Source organism: Bemisia tabaci, chromosome 2 (assembly GCF_918797505.1).
Source record: "Bemisia tabaci chromosome 2, PGI_BMITA_v3".
In the NCBI taxonomy this organism is placed as follows: Eukaryota; Metazoa; Arthropoda; class Insecta; order Hemiptera; family Aleyrodidae; genus Bemisia; species Bemisia tabaci.
The window spans coordinates 79,391,098-79,407,763 of record NC_092794.1 but is presented as its reverse complement, the minus strand read 5'-3'; the positions used below and the strand labels follow the sequence as shown (position 1 = coordinate 79,407,763).

At 39.7% G+C, this 16,666-nt stretch overlaps 1 protein-coding gene across 2 annotated transcripts in view; it reads left to right on the top strand.

Annotated features, from left to right (window-relative positions):
- Positions 1-2,635: 2,635 nt before the first annotated feature.
- Positions 2,636-16,666, top strand: part of Hira (histone cell cycle regulator-like protein) — a 72,694-nt gene continuing 58,663 nt past the window's right edge. Inside the window, exons 1-4 of one of the 2 annotated variants that reach the window (XM_072296361.1) lie at positions 2,636-3,043; positions 4,183-4,245; positions 4,810-4,920; positions 11,084-11,185. In XM_072296361.1, the coding sequence (XP_072152462.1) occupies positions 3,001-3,043; positions 4,183-4,245; positions 4,810-4,920; positions 11,084-11,185 (319 nt within the window). In that variant the 5' untranslated portion in view covers positions 2,636-3,000. The remainder of the gene's footprint in view (positions 3,044-4,182; positions 4,246-4,809; positions 4,921-11,083; positions 11,186-16,666) is intronic. The other variant, XM_072296360.1, reaches the window with a different exon arrangement.

Below are 16,666 nucleotides of genomic sequence, written 5' to 3'. Positions count from 1 at the left end.
ATTGATAATCAGGTACCCATGGAGAAAATAAGAAATATTAAAAAAAAAAAAAAAAAAAAAAAAAAAAACCTCTCACGGTTTTTAAATTATTTACTGATAAAGATAGCAAAATAAAATACACCGCAGTAATTTCACTTTAAATTCGGGCTATCAACGCCAGAAATACTTACAATGATAAGTGACTAATGACTATACAATACCTTGTAGCGTTAGAGTGCAGCGTAAACTCAAACCCCCTAACTCCGCAGTTGGGTTTGTTTACAATCGTGACGTCAAGAGGGTACGAGATGCGACCACCATTCTTTATCCGCCTTGGCGCTCCAGTACATTGCGACTCTATTGTACTCTATGGTCTCCTTTCACTTTCAAGCAACCGATTGAGCGTTTTTGCAGGCAAAGACCCCCTACGAATGAGCAGGCGATCACAGAGCGGGAGTAGCTGGTGGAGCGTGCATGAAGCTCGCTCGGACTCCATGATTATACAAAAAAAAAAAAAAATACTCTGTTGCTCTCTCCTCTCCTCTACTCTTTGCACATCACATAATGGCGCCAAGCACAAATTTCACTCTCGGAGAAAAATTAAACTGCTCAGCTCAGGGAATTGACCTTTTTGATCGGGATTAAATTTCTAAAAGAGTTCAAACCAAGTACTAACCAGGGTAATTCTCAAAATTCTTTGGCAAGACATTTTTCTGATATAATTTAAGGATTACCTAAGGGGGAAAATCTTTAGCATATCTGGAGAAATCACAAGCTTGTGTGGGGGCCCCGCAGCGTTCTGAGGCATTGAAATCAAATTCTAAACGTACCTACTTACATTTTGAATTTTGATGGAAAATAGGGGGGGAGGGGCTTCATTTATATCTGAGCCATGGGGATGCCAGATGATGAGGGATGAGTTTGAGGATTTTTGCGCTCAGCAGAGATGTTTTCAGGAGCATTGGGGGAACTAGTCAGGAGGAGGGGGGGAGAAATATTACCCTCTCCTGACTTCAAGAAATATGAGGGCTTTTGCTAAGTTAGCTGTGTTGCTAGACTTTCATTGTGGAATTTGTAATTCTACCAAAAATATTTCCATGTGAAGATGAACCATCAAGCTAAAAATTTAACTCAGCATTCGCACAAATTTATATTTTTTTTTTGCGGCACAATGGTACAACTTCTGGGAAACATCCTGTTAAAGGTAACGAGGCACTTAGCATATTTCTTGAAAAATTTGCTAAAAAAATATCTTTGCACATTTCTGCTTTTGATAACTCATACCTACAAAAGTACATAACGATCCAAAAAGTGGTGAATTTTACCAGTCAGGCATCAAGGGGTGAAATGGGCCTGTTGCAAACTTTTGCTAGAGCAGAATGAAGAGTTGTTTCCTATAGATAATGCCTCAAAAATCACGATGAGCGCATCGGCAAAGTCTGAAATGCACTCATAACTTCACAATCTGCGTAAGAAATTTGCGTTATTTTGAGCTTCCCGCTTCAAAAACGATACTACTGCACAGGTGAACATTTTGTTAGAGGAGTCGCTCCATCGTCGGCAATATTCATCATGGCCGACGCTTGCGCAGTTCCTCGCGTAATTCGAGGAGAGTTCAAGGTCAATTAAGGCGGGCGAGGAAAATATGAACGTAAACACGCCGATTGTTTTAATGGTTTAATCCTGTTCAAGTGTTATCTCGTCCCATCACACGTGTTTTGGCGGACTGGCGTCGGCCATGATGAGTATTGTCGCCAATGGAACGACTCCTCTAACAAAATGTTCACCTGTACCGTAGTACCGTTTTCGAAGCGGGAAGCTCAAAAAACCGCAAATTTCTTACGCAGATTGTGAAGTTATGAGTGCATTTCAGACTTTGCCGATGCGCTCATCGTGATTTTTGAGGCATTATCTGTAGGAAACAACTCTTAGTTTTGCTCTAGCAAAAGTTTGCAACAGGCCCTGAGAGCATAAATATAGCATTAGGTACCTAAGATGACATTTGAATCAGTGAGTTCGAAAATACACCAACTCGGAAAAAAAATTTTCAGGAAACACCTAAAACTTCGCAGCGGGCGAAGAAGTTAGTTTAAGAAAAACTTTTTTGGTGCCAAAGGACGCAAGAAGTACTCTAGAGACTTTAACGCACCAAGTTTCAGATACTGATTTTTCATAGTCTGCCCTGAAAAATTTATATTTTTTGACCTGAATAACGCTTGAATATTTATATAACTTGTTGGCACAAGGTATACTGAACCGAAAAAGAAAACCGCATCGGATAGTCACCCGTTTCCCTTGATCGGCCAAAAATTGGTATTTCCAATGAAATTCTTCGATTCTTCCCTTTTCCCGTCGCCGTTTCGAGCACTTCCGATTGCAATTTCGAAATATCCTTTTGCGTGCAGATGCTTCTACTTCTACAGAAGTGTAACAAAACCGTAAAAAAGTGAAAATCGAAAAAAACCCGTGTTGGAGTGTTTCCGAACTCACTGATTCATTTTACATTATCATTATTGGAAACATGATTATTTGGATAGATAAGGTGGGGAGACGGCAGACGATAGGATGGGTTAGAGTAGGTATTGGTTAGAGAGTGCTCGAACTGCTCTGAGTTCCCGTCGCACCACGCAGCCATCTTGCCTGCTCAGTGCTCATTCCACTCTACTCATTCCGAGGGGGTCTTTGCCTGCAAAAAGTAAACATCTCAAGGAACCAATCAACCGTGACTATTTATTGATAAACTTTTTGTTTGAATTGATTGCCGGAATGCTAATGCCGACTTAGCAATGTTGTTGCTTCCCAAAGTAATTTAATTTCACTTCGTCAGGTAATTAAACGTGTGAGGTTTGAGGTCGCCACCGCATCACTCCTGACCAGCCACTGGAAGCCGAAGGAATGTTTGAAAGTTTCTGGAATTACTTTCCCTGATACCATCTATCACTGTTACCAACCAAGGAGCTACGATTCTTCTCTCTTGCATGTTCTCTGAGGAAATTCTCCCAGCGATCTTGATTTTCTGCCATGAAAATCTTTAAGCCCGCCTGGGTTAACCATGGTAACGAAGGTAAGGCTCCTCTTATATCCATACCATCCATCTCCATTAATATAGCGGTGGTTGAAGTCGAAGAATGCCTAAGCCCATCTTATGATTCACTTTTCATCTGCCATAGTGGAAGAAAAGTTGAATCCAACCAAATTTGAATCAATTACCGATGCCATGTGGTATCGCTTTAACAGCATTCATGTATCTTCTTCAGCTTTTGGCTTGCAAAGATACTGCTTCGTTGAGCATCAATAGGAATGCCTTGGTTATTTGCCACGAGTTTCAGTTTTCCATCCAATCGGGTAGAAAGTTGTAGGCGATGCGATGTCACATTCACGCTTCCTTCAACTTTTCATGTGATTTTTGTGTTCCTGTGGTAATGCAGTTGTCAGCCATGGTGCGATAAATTGGGAGTTAGACCAATATTTCATCACATGAGGGAAAAGTTCATCGGAACGCTACTTCCTTCAAAGAATTGTTGTGGGGCAAACCAGGAAAGAACATTTTTCCAATTAAGTATGGTGTTTTAAGTAAATCTTGTTTGATTATATTTTCTCAATGAAGAATCAGTCAAATCTCTTGATTCTTTGTTCAAAGCAGAAATTGCAGCATTGATGTGTTTCAGAAACGTTATAGATCAGTTTTCCTACCAAAACTTATTGCAATGTGTCAAGTCAATAATGTTAAAAACGTAGACACCTAGCCTACTTATTAGATCAGCAATCAATGTGCTGTTTGTTGCAACTATATTTACAACCAAACTGGAAAGTGAGCTTAATGGCAGTTTGTGCTTATTTAGACCTATTTTCAACACATTTTATCCTTCAGAATTTTTACCTCAAACTGTGATGATATAGAAATCTCACTGAGATTTGAAACATTTCTGCGGCAGCAAGCAAACTTGCACTCCAGCTAGTTAGTGAGTTATTCTAAGAACACCTCAGGAACCCTGGCAAGGCAGCTGCATTACGAAAAATCACAGTCACAACGGATGTTTAGATGGCGATGGATCATCTAGCAATTGTAAATTATAGCCAGACCAAATATTCTCACAGTACAGTAACTAAGTTCACTTAAAAGTTAATTTTCACTTGAAGAGGAATGCTGTGTAGTGTGAGGCCTAATTACTTCAATTTTATAATTTCTTTGTGTTCTTCCAGGAATGGGAATTTTTTCAATCGATATTCATCCAGATGGTTCCAGGTTTGCAACGGGAGGTCAAGGTAAGAGAAAATGAGTACTTGACGCAATCAAATAAATGTGTGCAATATCATCTAATCCCTATGAAGTTTCATGTTATACATTGAAAGTAATTAAAAGAGTTAAGACAGAGGATTTTCTGTTGCAATCTAAAAGTGAGAAAACTTATTTGGCATCGACTCTAATGATAAAATAATTTTGTCTCAAAAGAATTTACGGCTGTGGCTTCAGTCCCGTTGTTACAACAAGTATTTGTGCAACCAAAATTTCCTTTACCTCAGTGAATGGATGTACCAGATGCACTTGTGCAATAATTATATTTTTGTTGTCTCTAAAATTGTGAACAGCAATTACGTCAAATGAATAGGCAGACTATTTCAGTCATTCTAGAATTGACCAACGCCAGTTTTTTCTTATGCTTTAAAAGTTTACTTAACAGCAACTAAAAACCCAAATAAGCCAAGTACGTGTAGCAATGGTGTCGTTGCCTCGACCGGGCTGTGCTGTGTTACCAATTGTTGGAGAATAGGTTACTTGCCTGGATGTGGCTACCGCCACTCATGATACCTGTTCTGTTTCTTTTCCAGGTGAGGATTCTGGCAGAGTTACAATTTGGAATATGGCACCAATTACAGCGGAAAAAGTAGAAAAAGATGAGAAAGTTCCAAAAATGTTGTGTCAGTTAGATAATCATTTAGGTAAGTGGTGTGGAAAAAAGATACACTTTGTTCACTTTGCACACTATTGTTAATTTTGGTGCAACTATGGTAAAAAGAAAGGAGTGGAAAGAAATTAATAAAATTCAAAGGAAATATGCAGTGTCTAAACCCTATGCATGTAGGTTAGGGCTGATCGAAATTCCCGACTTGAGCGCTACACAATCCGAATAGGGAAAAAATTTGCATGTAGATTACGGGAAACATTTCCGCAGCCGTAATTCCAACGGGAACATGGCGCTCAAGCCCTTCGAATATTTGCATCGTTAAAATGCCTAAAAAATCAGGTTTTTTCTCATTCGGGTCGGTGGAGGTGCCCTCATACACGCAATTGCTTCATCAAGCACATGTTTTCCCACGTATTTTTTCACGAGGAATCGATTTTACTGGTTTTTAAAACGATATATCGTTTTATTTAATCGATATATCGATTCTTCATCCTATTTCTGAGAAAAATTTGGTAATTTTTAACATTAACTGTATCAAATTCTATTAATTAGTGGTGTATAGGCAAAAGTTTTAATGCATAAGTAAACTAGTGCTCACATAAACTTTTATACACTTACCCTCAAAGCAGCGTATACTGTCCATTCTTCAGTTTGGGTACTAAATGATGGCCGAAATGCCAGGATTCTTGGCGTCGCAGCGATCGCGTTTCATGGCTCATCAGTTGCAAAAAACATTTTTTTCGAAATCTGACGACAGGTATCTAGTGAAGGTGAGTTGCCTTTTGGCATCAAATGACGAGGAAAAAATCCTAGCTCCATAGGACAACACTTTCATCGAAAACATGAGGTTCGAACTTCCAAAATCTCAAATTTTCGTTTTTACCGTGTTTATTTTCTAAGATAATTTCTGGATTATAGGAAAGACACAACTGACATGTACCATACGTGGTTTCATAGATAATTTGAGTCAAGGAATCGATTTTTGTGGTTGAAAAATTAAGATATCGATTTGAAATATAGTTTCTTGCGATACTTCGTCCGAAAAATCGATTTTTTTTTTGTGTATATCCCAAGAAATTTTGATTCATAAATGCAAGTCTTTGATAAATCGACATTTTGACTTCAAAAATACATTCCTCGTGAAAAAATATAGAGAGTACCGGGGTTACACCTGCTTAAAGTACGTCGAAATGTTGACAACTCAGGTACAATTCATACAAGTTCTCAAACTGAATTAGCTGATGGGTCATTCCACGTGAAATCATCCAGCAACTCTAGCTTGACCAACCCTGACTTTTTTTTTATAATTACGACTTCTTAAGCTATCCAATGGAAGCACACATTGAATCTAGAGTCCAGACTCTTGAAAACATCGACAAGAAAAAAGACTCTTGATTCAATCAGATTTAAGCTTAAATCAAAAGGAAATCCGCTCAAATTACGAGGCTTGGTTCTCGATTTAAGCTTAAATCTGCTTGAATCAAGAGTCCTTTTTCTTGTCAATGTTTTCAAGAGTCTGGACTCTAGATCCAATGTGTTTTTTTTCCAGTGCAAGAACCATTTTTAAAATTTTTTTGACCATCCTGGTATCCATGGCGGCCTTGTAGAGTTGAGGTTCTCAGGTGAATTTCGATAAAATCGGCCCTCATGGAAACGGGCGTATCTCCAGTTCTGTTTGACTTACAGAATTGAAACAAAACTTGACGAAAAACTTCTTTTAATGATCTTTCTTTTTGCAAGGCGCTCAAATTTCTGTGTCATCAGGGGAAATGAAGTTATTTTAGGACGGAGATGTATGTGGACTAAAAAACAGCAAAACTCCTATTTTGAGGATTTTCTTTTAATCTTTTATGAATCGTACCTTAGTTGTCAACATTTCTACGTACTTAAAGCAGGTGTAACCCCGGTACTCTCTGTATTTTTTCACGAGGAATCTATTTTTGAAGTCAAAATGTCGATTTATCAAAGACTTGCATTTATGAATCAAAATTTCTTGGGATATACACAAAAAAAAAAAAAAAAAATCGATTTTTTGGACGAAGTATCGCAAGAAACTATATTTTAAATCGATATCTTAATTTTTCAACCACAAAAATCGATTCCATGACTCAAATTAACTATGAAAACACATGTGGTACATGTCAGTTGTGTCTTTCCTATAATCCAGAAATTATCTTAGAAAATAAACACGGTAAAAACGAAAAGAGGTTGTTCCAAAAACGCCGATTTTGGCCCCCCCTGGATTTGGCCCAAACTTTGCTCAGATGTTGTACTAAGTGTCCCCAATGCTTGGGCAAAATTTCAGCCCCCTCGGATAATTAGGGGGGAGGGGGCAGGGGGGAAAGTTGCAATTTTTTTAAAACTTTAAAAATCGATATCTCGCGAACGGTTTGAGTGTAAGTGTTGCGGTTTGCGCTAAAAAACGTCAAAAAATATTCTATACAAGAATATTAATGCTGTTTGCAAGGTTGCGTAATTTATCGCGGTCATAAATCGATTTTTTCGATTTTGAAGGTTCGACTTTTTTTCGTTTTTCGTCTCTCCTCTCTTTGGAATCGTTGCTACGTTAATAAAAACCTGTTGAGGTGATTCTCCATAAAATTCTGCATCTACCACGCTTTGTTTGATCTTGGGGAAACGATTCGTTCGTGAGTTATAGCGATTTTTCTGCGCGTTATCGGTTACGCGCGGGCGGCTTATCGGCGGCGCTCCATCCCGCGCGGGCAAGGCAGAGGTTGTTTCACCCCTAGGGCCTTATATTCATGCTTTAGGCTGTAATTATCGATATTTTCTCCTCCCCCCACCCTTCCCCTGCAATAAATATTTGTTTAATACTTCGTTATACAGGGTATCCCAGACCACCCGTAACAGGTCTTTTTCTCGGTTGGTTTAGGTAGTACGAAGTGGGAGGCCGCGGAATTGAATAGGGAATTGACCCCAAGGAATCCGAATTTCATGGTCCCGATGCCCCCCTAGCCACCCTCGGGGGTAAAAGGGGGAGGCACAATGTCTTTCGACTTTGGGGATCGAGACCCCTTCTCCACCTCACAAGGGGGGCATGGGGGGTTTCGGGACCGTGAAATTCGGATTCCTTGGGGTCAATTCCCTATTCAATTCCGCGGCCTCCCACTTCGTACTACCTAAACCAACCGAGAAAAAGACCTGTTACGGGTGGTCTGGGATACCCTGTATAACGAAGTATTAAACAAATATTTATTGCAGGGGAAGGGTGGGGGGAGGAGAAAATATCGATAATTACAGCCTACAGCATGAATATAAGGCCCTAGCGGTGAAACAACCTCTGCCTTGCCCGCGCGGGATGGAGCGCCGCCGATAATCCACCCGCGCGTAACCGATAACGCGCAGAAAAATCGCTATAACTCACGAACGAATCGTTTCCCCAAGATCAAACTAAGCGTGGTAGGTGCAGAATTTCATGGAGAATCACCTCAACAGGTTTTTATTCACGTAGCAACGATTCCAAAGAGAGGAGAGACAAAAAACGAAAAAAAGTCGAACCTTCAAAATCGAAAAAATCGATTTATGACCGCGATAAATTACGCAACCTTGCAAACAGCATTAATATTCTTGTAGAGAGTATTTTTTGACGTTTTTTAGCGCAAACCGCAACACTTACACTCAAACCGTTCGCGAGATATCGATTTTTAAAGTTTTAAAAAAATTGCAACTTTGCCCCCCTGCCCCCTCCCCCCTAATTATCCGAGGGGGCTGAAATTTTGCCCAAGCATCGGGGACACTTAGTACAACATCTGAGCAAAGTTTGGGCCAAATCCAGGGGGGGGCCAAAATCGGCGTTTTTGGAACAACCTCTTTGAGATTTTGGAAGTTCGAACCTCATGTTTTCGATGAAAGTGTTGTCCTATGGAGCTAGGATTTTTTCCTCGTCATTTGATGCCAAAAGGCAACTCACCTTCACTAGATACCTGTCGTCAGATTTCGAAAAAAATGTTTTTTGCAACTGATGAGCCATGAAACGCGATCGCTGCGACGCCAAGAATCCTGGCATTTCGGCCATCATTTAGTACCCAAACTGAAGAATGGACAGTATACGCTGCTTTGAGGGTAAGTGTATAAAAGTTTATGTGAGCACTAGTTTACTTATGCATTAAAACTTTTGCCTATACACCACTAATTAATAGAATTTGATACAGTTAATGTTAAAAATTACCAAATTTTTCTCAGAAATAGGATGAAGAATCGATATATCGATTAAATAAAACGATATATCGTTTTAAAAACCAGTAAAATCGATTCCTCGTGAAAAAATACGTGGGAAAACATGTGCTTGATGAAGCAATTGCGTGTATGAGGGCACCTCCACCGACCCGAATGAGAAAAAACCTGATTTTTTAGGCATTTTAACGATGCAAATATTCGAAGGGCTTGAGCGCCATGTTCCCGTTGGAATTACGGCTGCGGAAATGTTTCCCGTAATCTACATGCAAATTTTTTCCCTATTCGGATTGTGTAGCGCTCAAGTCGGGAATTTCGATCACCCCTAATGTAGGTCCATGTGTTTTAATTTATTCCCACATAGTTCCCTCCAGTATAAAAATGCCTGCTCGATCTTTTCAGAAATTATTTATAATCCATCACCATTCTAACTACCGTGTACGCCTGCAGATAACCTGCACATGCAGATAATCTGCACCCCAGGTTTGGAGAGGGTCAAAAAAAAATTCCATTGTAACCCACCCATGTCCACGGCGGTCCGTTTTGCTTGCATTGTCTAGCCTGATAAGTATGCAGTTTTCGAGAGTTTCACAGATATCCTGCACACTGATTTTAGGGTGTAGGAATTGGGAAAAAGGTGCGGTTTATCTGCGGGTGTATACGGTAACACAGAATTTCTCCAACCTTAATCTGCCGTTTTAATTAGAGTGAAAATAGTCCTTACAGTTTGTGCTTGTTAGCGTATGTCCCTCTGTGTTTCATTCGGACTACTTTTGGACGTATTTATGGAATATGGAACTACTATTTCTGACTTACGGCAAACGGCATATTTGCAATTAGTTACTGTATGCAAATAAAAGTTTTTGCGGTGGAGCCAGAACTTCTGGCTCTCCATTGCAAAATTAGGTTAATTTAAATTCATTTTGCTGTGTTAAATAAGGATGTTGTCAGGGTCAGATTATGACTAAAGAATTCAATTGCGTATCACAGTGACTGTTTTTCCACTCGTATTAAGCAACACCAGGTGGATGTAAACTACGCACAGATAAAAACGTTAAACTTCAGTCATTTTAGTAGTTAAAAGGTTAACAGGTGAGGGTAGAAGGTCCGGTGTTGGCACAATGAATGTTAAATTGGAACTGTTTAACTTGGCTTTCAATCATAGATACTGGAGACTGAAATATCATTGCTCCCTAAAATCTAAGCTTCTATTCTACATCTATCTTGTGCTTAAGTGTTGTTTGATATGCTGTCAAAGCATCACTTCCATCTGGCAGCAGTGGAGGAGTGTGTAGCGCTGCCACTACATCCAGCAGCTGCAGTAAGTGGCAAGGAGGGTTGCTCAAAAAATCTGAACATTTGAAAAGTCAGAGGCATTTTTCCTTATATATGAATTCGAGAAGACTGCCATCAAATTTTAGCTTCTTGGGTTAAATCCATATCTTCCCGCTAGCACCATCTTTTATCAAGAAAAAATTACAATAGGGTTAAAGAGGGATAGACATTGCACAAGAAATGCATTTCTTACAAATAAAATTTAGTCAGAGGGGAAGATAAAGTCTTATTTCTTTTACTTTTAAAAAGGTATCTAAGAGACCTGTCAGGAATAAAACTTGGCACTTAGGGTCCAGAGGGGGAGTACGGTCATGCCATTGCTGTCTTTACAGCACCCTGCAGCAACATAATTGCATTTTGTGGATGCCAATATGGAATTCAAAGGAGTTATTCAATTCTCAAAAAGAAGCTCTCTTCTTGTCATATCGAGCGGAAAAAAAGTAAAATAGTCACACATCTTTCATTGTAACATCATGCTGGGAATGCCCTTCAAAAAATTGTGTCGAGTTATTGTAATGGATTATCAAGTGAATCATTATGAGAAAACTTAAAGCAAAACCCAGATAAGCCGATCACATCCCACCAAAATTTTTACAAGTTCTGCTTTGTTAACCCCCTTTTTCCTTCCCCCAGACGAGGCACCCTAAAATTTTCGTTCTTTTTTCTAGCTTGCGTTAATAGTGTCAGATGGAGTTTTTCCGGAAGATACCTCGCCTCTGGCGGTGATGATAAGTTAGTAATGGTTTGGAGTTTTTCCAAATATGCTGGAGGTAATTATGCATCTAACTCTCCCTGATCGTTTTCTTCGAAATATGCCATATTAGTTTGTGTTCGTGCACAACTTGCACCTGACATTTGGAGAGGTATATACATGGAAAGAACTGTAGAAAGCTGTTTTATTGTAAATAGACCACTCAAGTACATACCGAAACTGCCTTGCTAAGGAAGAATGCTGTATGAGTCTTCAGGCGTTGCCAAATTTCCTTTGATAAAATACGAATCTCCTGGTAAACTTATGAATATATTCCCTCCAATTTTTTAGATGATTTTGCTCACTAATTCACTTTTTCAAGGAAAATATTCACGTCTTTCCTCAAAAACGAACATTTTAACAGAGAAAATTTGGCAACTTTTGAATGTTCATACTGCGTCTTTCCTTAGCACGGCAGGATAGACCTATACAGTTGATGCATTTTCCGTAAATGAAGACTTTTGTATGAAATGGGAATGCTGATATATTGTGGTTCTGCATGAACAGTTCTGCTGAATTTCAAAATGAGGTCTTATTACTTTTACGGTCCTGAAAACAATGCACCTTTAAACCATGATTTTCTTATTTTCCTAAGGTTCACGTTCAATTTAAACCATGATTTTCTTATTTTCCTAAGGTTCACGTTCAATTACTCAGCACTACCTGAATCAAAAAAATTTGATAGATTATTGCCCTGTATTTAAGCTCTTCAGTTTCTGAGAAACCTAAAATTGGAGCATCATGGGTGTGACAAAGAACCCCGCACAGAGCATGGGGTCAGCGGCTCTCGATGAAAGTCGATGAAACTTTAATAGATTGATATAAAGTTCATAATTAAGGGAAAGCCAAAAAATTAGCTCATTTTTGCGAGTAGAAACCGAGATATTCTCAATTGAATCCGGACTATTTTCTATCATGCGGCAGCATGGTGGAAGAATTCCGAGTCCCCTCTCCTCTCGTTGTTCGGTGTTCTCGATCAGACCTCACGTTACTTATGCGGAGATAGGTGCTTATGCGGAGATAGGTGCTTATGCGGAGATAGGTGCTTATGCGGAGATAGGTGCTTATGCGGAGATAGGTGCTTATGCGCACGGCTGGTGCAAATGCCGTACTCCCTCCCTCTCCCCGCATCTGTCAATTCTGTTTCAGCAACTACATTTCAGATTAGACCGGCCGGCACGGGAGAGGTGCGAGAAGCAGGGAACTCCATATTGGACAGCCCGAACGGAGCGTCCTAATGAAAGGAGTGAGAGTAAACAACGCGACATCGTAGTTACTTGGTGGGGAGAGGGGGTTTCCTGGCCTAAGTGCTCAAGCAAGGTAAGGCGACACGGAGAATTTACCTCAGCCGCACAGAAAATAGTCCAGGTTCAATCGCGAATATCTCGGCTTCTACTCGCAAAAGTGAGCTAATTTTTTGGCTTTTCCTTAATTATGAACTTTATATCAATCTATTAAAGTTTCATTGACTTTCATCGAGAGCCGCTGACCCCATGCTCTGTGCGGGGTTCTCTTGGAGGTGACTTTTGCCTCTGGGCGGTGCCTCTCGGATGATGCGGTGTCTTATCAACAAAGTCAAAGATTCATCATAAATATCCCTAAAAAGTTTTGAGTCTGAATTACACATTTTTTTCTTTTTGAACAACACACTATGGTCTGGGAGCGCCAAATCGTGGCCAAAAATCCGATTTTTGAAAGTGTGAAAATCTGGCAACCTATCATGCAGCCCTTATCTACATCCCTTGGCAAATGTGAAAGGTCCTATTGAATTTTTTTTAAGCGTTTTGAAGATAAGATATATGGTGGCCAACATCACATACTCTTAGGTAAATGAAGAAATGCGAGAATTCGAGGTGAATGTCATCACATATTACCTTGTTCTGTTATGTTACAAGTCGGCATAGATCCTCGATCAAATATGGAATAGAAAGCTCAAAGGGAGCACATTTTGATACTAATATTGTTTTAGTGTATTTTCTGAAGGAAATACACTATTGCATTCTCCCATGATGTCGGACCCAGACCCGAGACCATGTGAAGAGCATCGATCACGGGTCGTAGATCACGAAAATATATGCCATTCAAATTCATGTGTATATATATATGTATGTATGTATGTATGTATATATGTATGTATGTATTTCCGCCTTTTGAAGATTTTTCGATTTTTGAGTGGTTATATCTTTCTTACGTTGAAAGATATTTTGACCAATTTTTTTGCATTTTGTAGAAACTCATTAGGACTACTATTCTGCGAAAAAAAATTGAAATTTGAGGCAATAGATTTGGAGGGGTGGGGCTCGAAAGTGGGGGGAGGTCAAATCTTGTCCACTCGATAACTCGAGCGAAAATGAATATTTTGAGCTGAAATTTTTACGGGTGGTAGTTCTCTCCTAGGACTGGTTTGGTATTGAATTTGAGCTAAATCGGCCGAGCCGTTTAAAAATGGCGAGCTTTGAAAGTTTTAGGCGAGGGGTGCGCGGCATGAGGGGAGCCGGCCGGAGCAGGGCCGCACAGTGGGTCGGGGGAGAAAGTTTTTGGACAAGCTGATCGTCGCACAGTGGGTCAGGAGAGAGAAGTTTTTGGACAAACTTTTCGTCGCACAGTGGGTCAGGGGAAGGAAGATTCTGGACAAATTGTTCGTCGCACAGTGGGTCAGGTTAAATGATCTGTTCTTGAACAAAATCTCACCATTTAACCGTCACAACCTTTCGCAGCGCGTTCGCTGGCAACGTACGCAACTACTATCTTGTGCTCAAGAAAATAATTCATTCCCTTACAGATTGATCCCCCCCCCCCCTTCGGAAAATACACTCTTCCCGCGGTGGACGCGCGGGTCGCTTAAGAAGACAGAACAACTGGAATGGACACTCAAACTAAAAAGCGCGTCTACAATACGCGCGCTGAAGCGCGCGTCCTGGGGGGGCTTGGGGGGGCGAAGCCCCCCCAAAAAACCGGCGCGGAGCGAAGCGGAGCGCCGGTTTTTAGTATTAAGATTAATTTTATGACCACCACAAGACTTCAAAGTTTTGTCCCAAGATACGCAAAAAATGGCCTTCACCTTAACTTTTAGCTATCACTAATTTGAAGCTGACGCGTTCTTATCGGTGTAAGAATGTAGCTCATATATTCCTCTAACAGGATATCATAGGTTTTTTCGCACCTCTTTGAATCTGGGGCCTTTTTCAGTCATTTTAGTGAAGGATTTATACAATTTTCGGAGGAATATGATTTCAATGTGTAAGGAGATTAGAGCGATCAAACGCGGTCAACGTTCAATATTGGCTGACTCATATGTATTTTTGGCTGCTAAATCCGAAAATGTTACCAATTTTTTCCGGCGGTTGTCAGATTTCTGGAAAAATTGAGTTTTTTGCGGGAAAACATATTTTCACACGATATATTATTTTCTCCAAAGATAAGATGATTTCTGGATAAAACGGAGGTCATTTTTTCATTCTTGAGCTTGGGTATGTATAAATACACATTTACTTACTCTGCTTCGGGTGGTGAAATGATTGTGGTCAGGAGGTCCCGAGTTTGACTCCCGTCCAGGCAACTTGAGCTTGATGATCTCAAAACAAGGGTTACCGGGGGCTTATTTTTGAGTGAGGACCGATGGGGGAAGAAATTCAAGCATGGATTAGACCTTGATAGCAATTGTAGTTTCTTTTCTTTGTATTTATTCTATGGAATAATTCAAGTTTATCGTTCCACTTAAAATCTTCATAAAAATAATAATTGTAATGGTAAAAATCAGCGCAAAATGGTTCTCTGCGTCTAAGATATATAAAAATGTCAAGGTTACCAAATTTTAATTTAATGCCTCAAAACATTTTGTAGCAGGGACTAAATGGAAATTTTCGCGGAAGCATTTTTTTTTCGAGGAGGTGGCACTATACTGCTGTGCTAAGAAGAACGCCGTATGAACCAAAACAATTTGTTTTGAGTTAGACATGAAATTAAACTAAGTGAAGCACGCTCTGTTCAGTGGTGAAGTCAGAGAAGGCGTATCTTCATTAGTTCCAGAGATGTAGAGGGGGGTGCTTGCCGTATGTCCCGCATAGTGGCGAGATTGCAACGATCGACTGCCGTGTGTGCAGGAAACTCGGGACGCGGTTGGCACTCACGGCGTTTTTCCCCATGCTTTGCGGACATGCGCATGCGGCACTCGCCCCTCGCAGCCCTCGCCAATTCCTGGACTCACAGCGATATTGGGCCGTTGATCATCCCTACCACCAACCCATTTATCCGATTTCAGAGTTCCAGTTATGCATGCTCTGAGTAATTGTGATCACTTATGCTGTTTGTCATCTGCTGGTAGCATGTGATTCGTTTCCGGATAGATACGCATTCTCCTTCCGTTATCATTTTCGTTCAAAATGTTTCCAGGTGCAAGTTCTACCTTATTCTTCTAAGAATTAGAAACTAATATTTTGCCGTGAAATTTTTACCGTATATTTTTTTATGTTTGAAGACGATTAAGGAGACCTTGAACAATTATTTTTTTCTTTTATGGTCAATTCTTCAATTTTGTTTTCCTTTTTTATTAATGTTCAAACAAAATGAGAAAAGGAGAATTCAAACGCCGATACAAACGAGCTACGTTGTTTTAGTTAAGTTCTTAATTTTTTTATTGGATTGGATCCTCTCCTTATCTTACTCGATCCTTAAAAGGCCATTATATTGTTCGCTAAATTTGCGTAAATTCTCGTCATTTTGAAACCGTAAATTTTATTCGACGATCTTTTTCTCCACATTGTCAGTGGAAAATGGTATAAATTCTTTTTAAACAAGTTCTTATGTTAAATTTTCCTTTTATATTTTTGAAGTTTAGATTTCATAAGTAAGTAAATCAAGTGATTTGAAAAGCTAGCCTTGTAATGAAACAAATAATTTAATTTAGTTTAGATTAGTCTGTTTCACGAAAACTGAGACTTTTTATTCGGCATTAAAATCTGTACATGGCAACGCATCAGTCTTGGACTCGGGTAACCGTACCGCTCGCCGGACACCCTCTTTTGTTCAGCGACCATAGGCCGGCAACCCATCCATTGTAAAGGTGGGAACAATAGGCACCCTTCACCCCTCCTTAATCGGCCCTAGTACTCAGACCAAAATTTTTACTTTTTTTCTCGCTGAAAAATTCATCTCTTGGCGTGAAAATTTAGCTCCAGCGTGAAATTATGATAAAAAACGCACTAAAATTCAGTCCAATTATAGTAATTTTGAGCTGATACACGGCATTTCGCGGCGAATCGCGGTCACACGCCAAAACCAATGGTACCAATGTAATAGCACATGAAAGTGAAATAAATGTCAATGAATAAATTTTTGAAGGTATTTAAGTGTACTTAGAAGCCAATTTTTGAGACAGTAACAATTTACAAATTATTCAATAACAAGGCTTTGTCTCAGGTTTTTGAGGTTTTTCATGGCTGCAAACAATTTTATTCATCAAACCATGGTAATCAGCGAAAAGCTGATAAAATTTTATGTA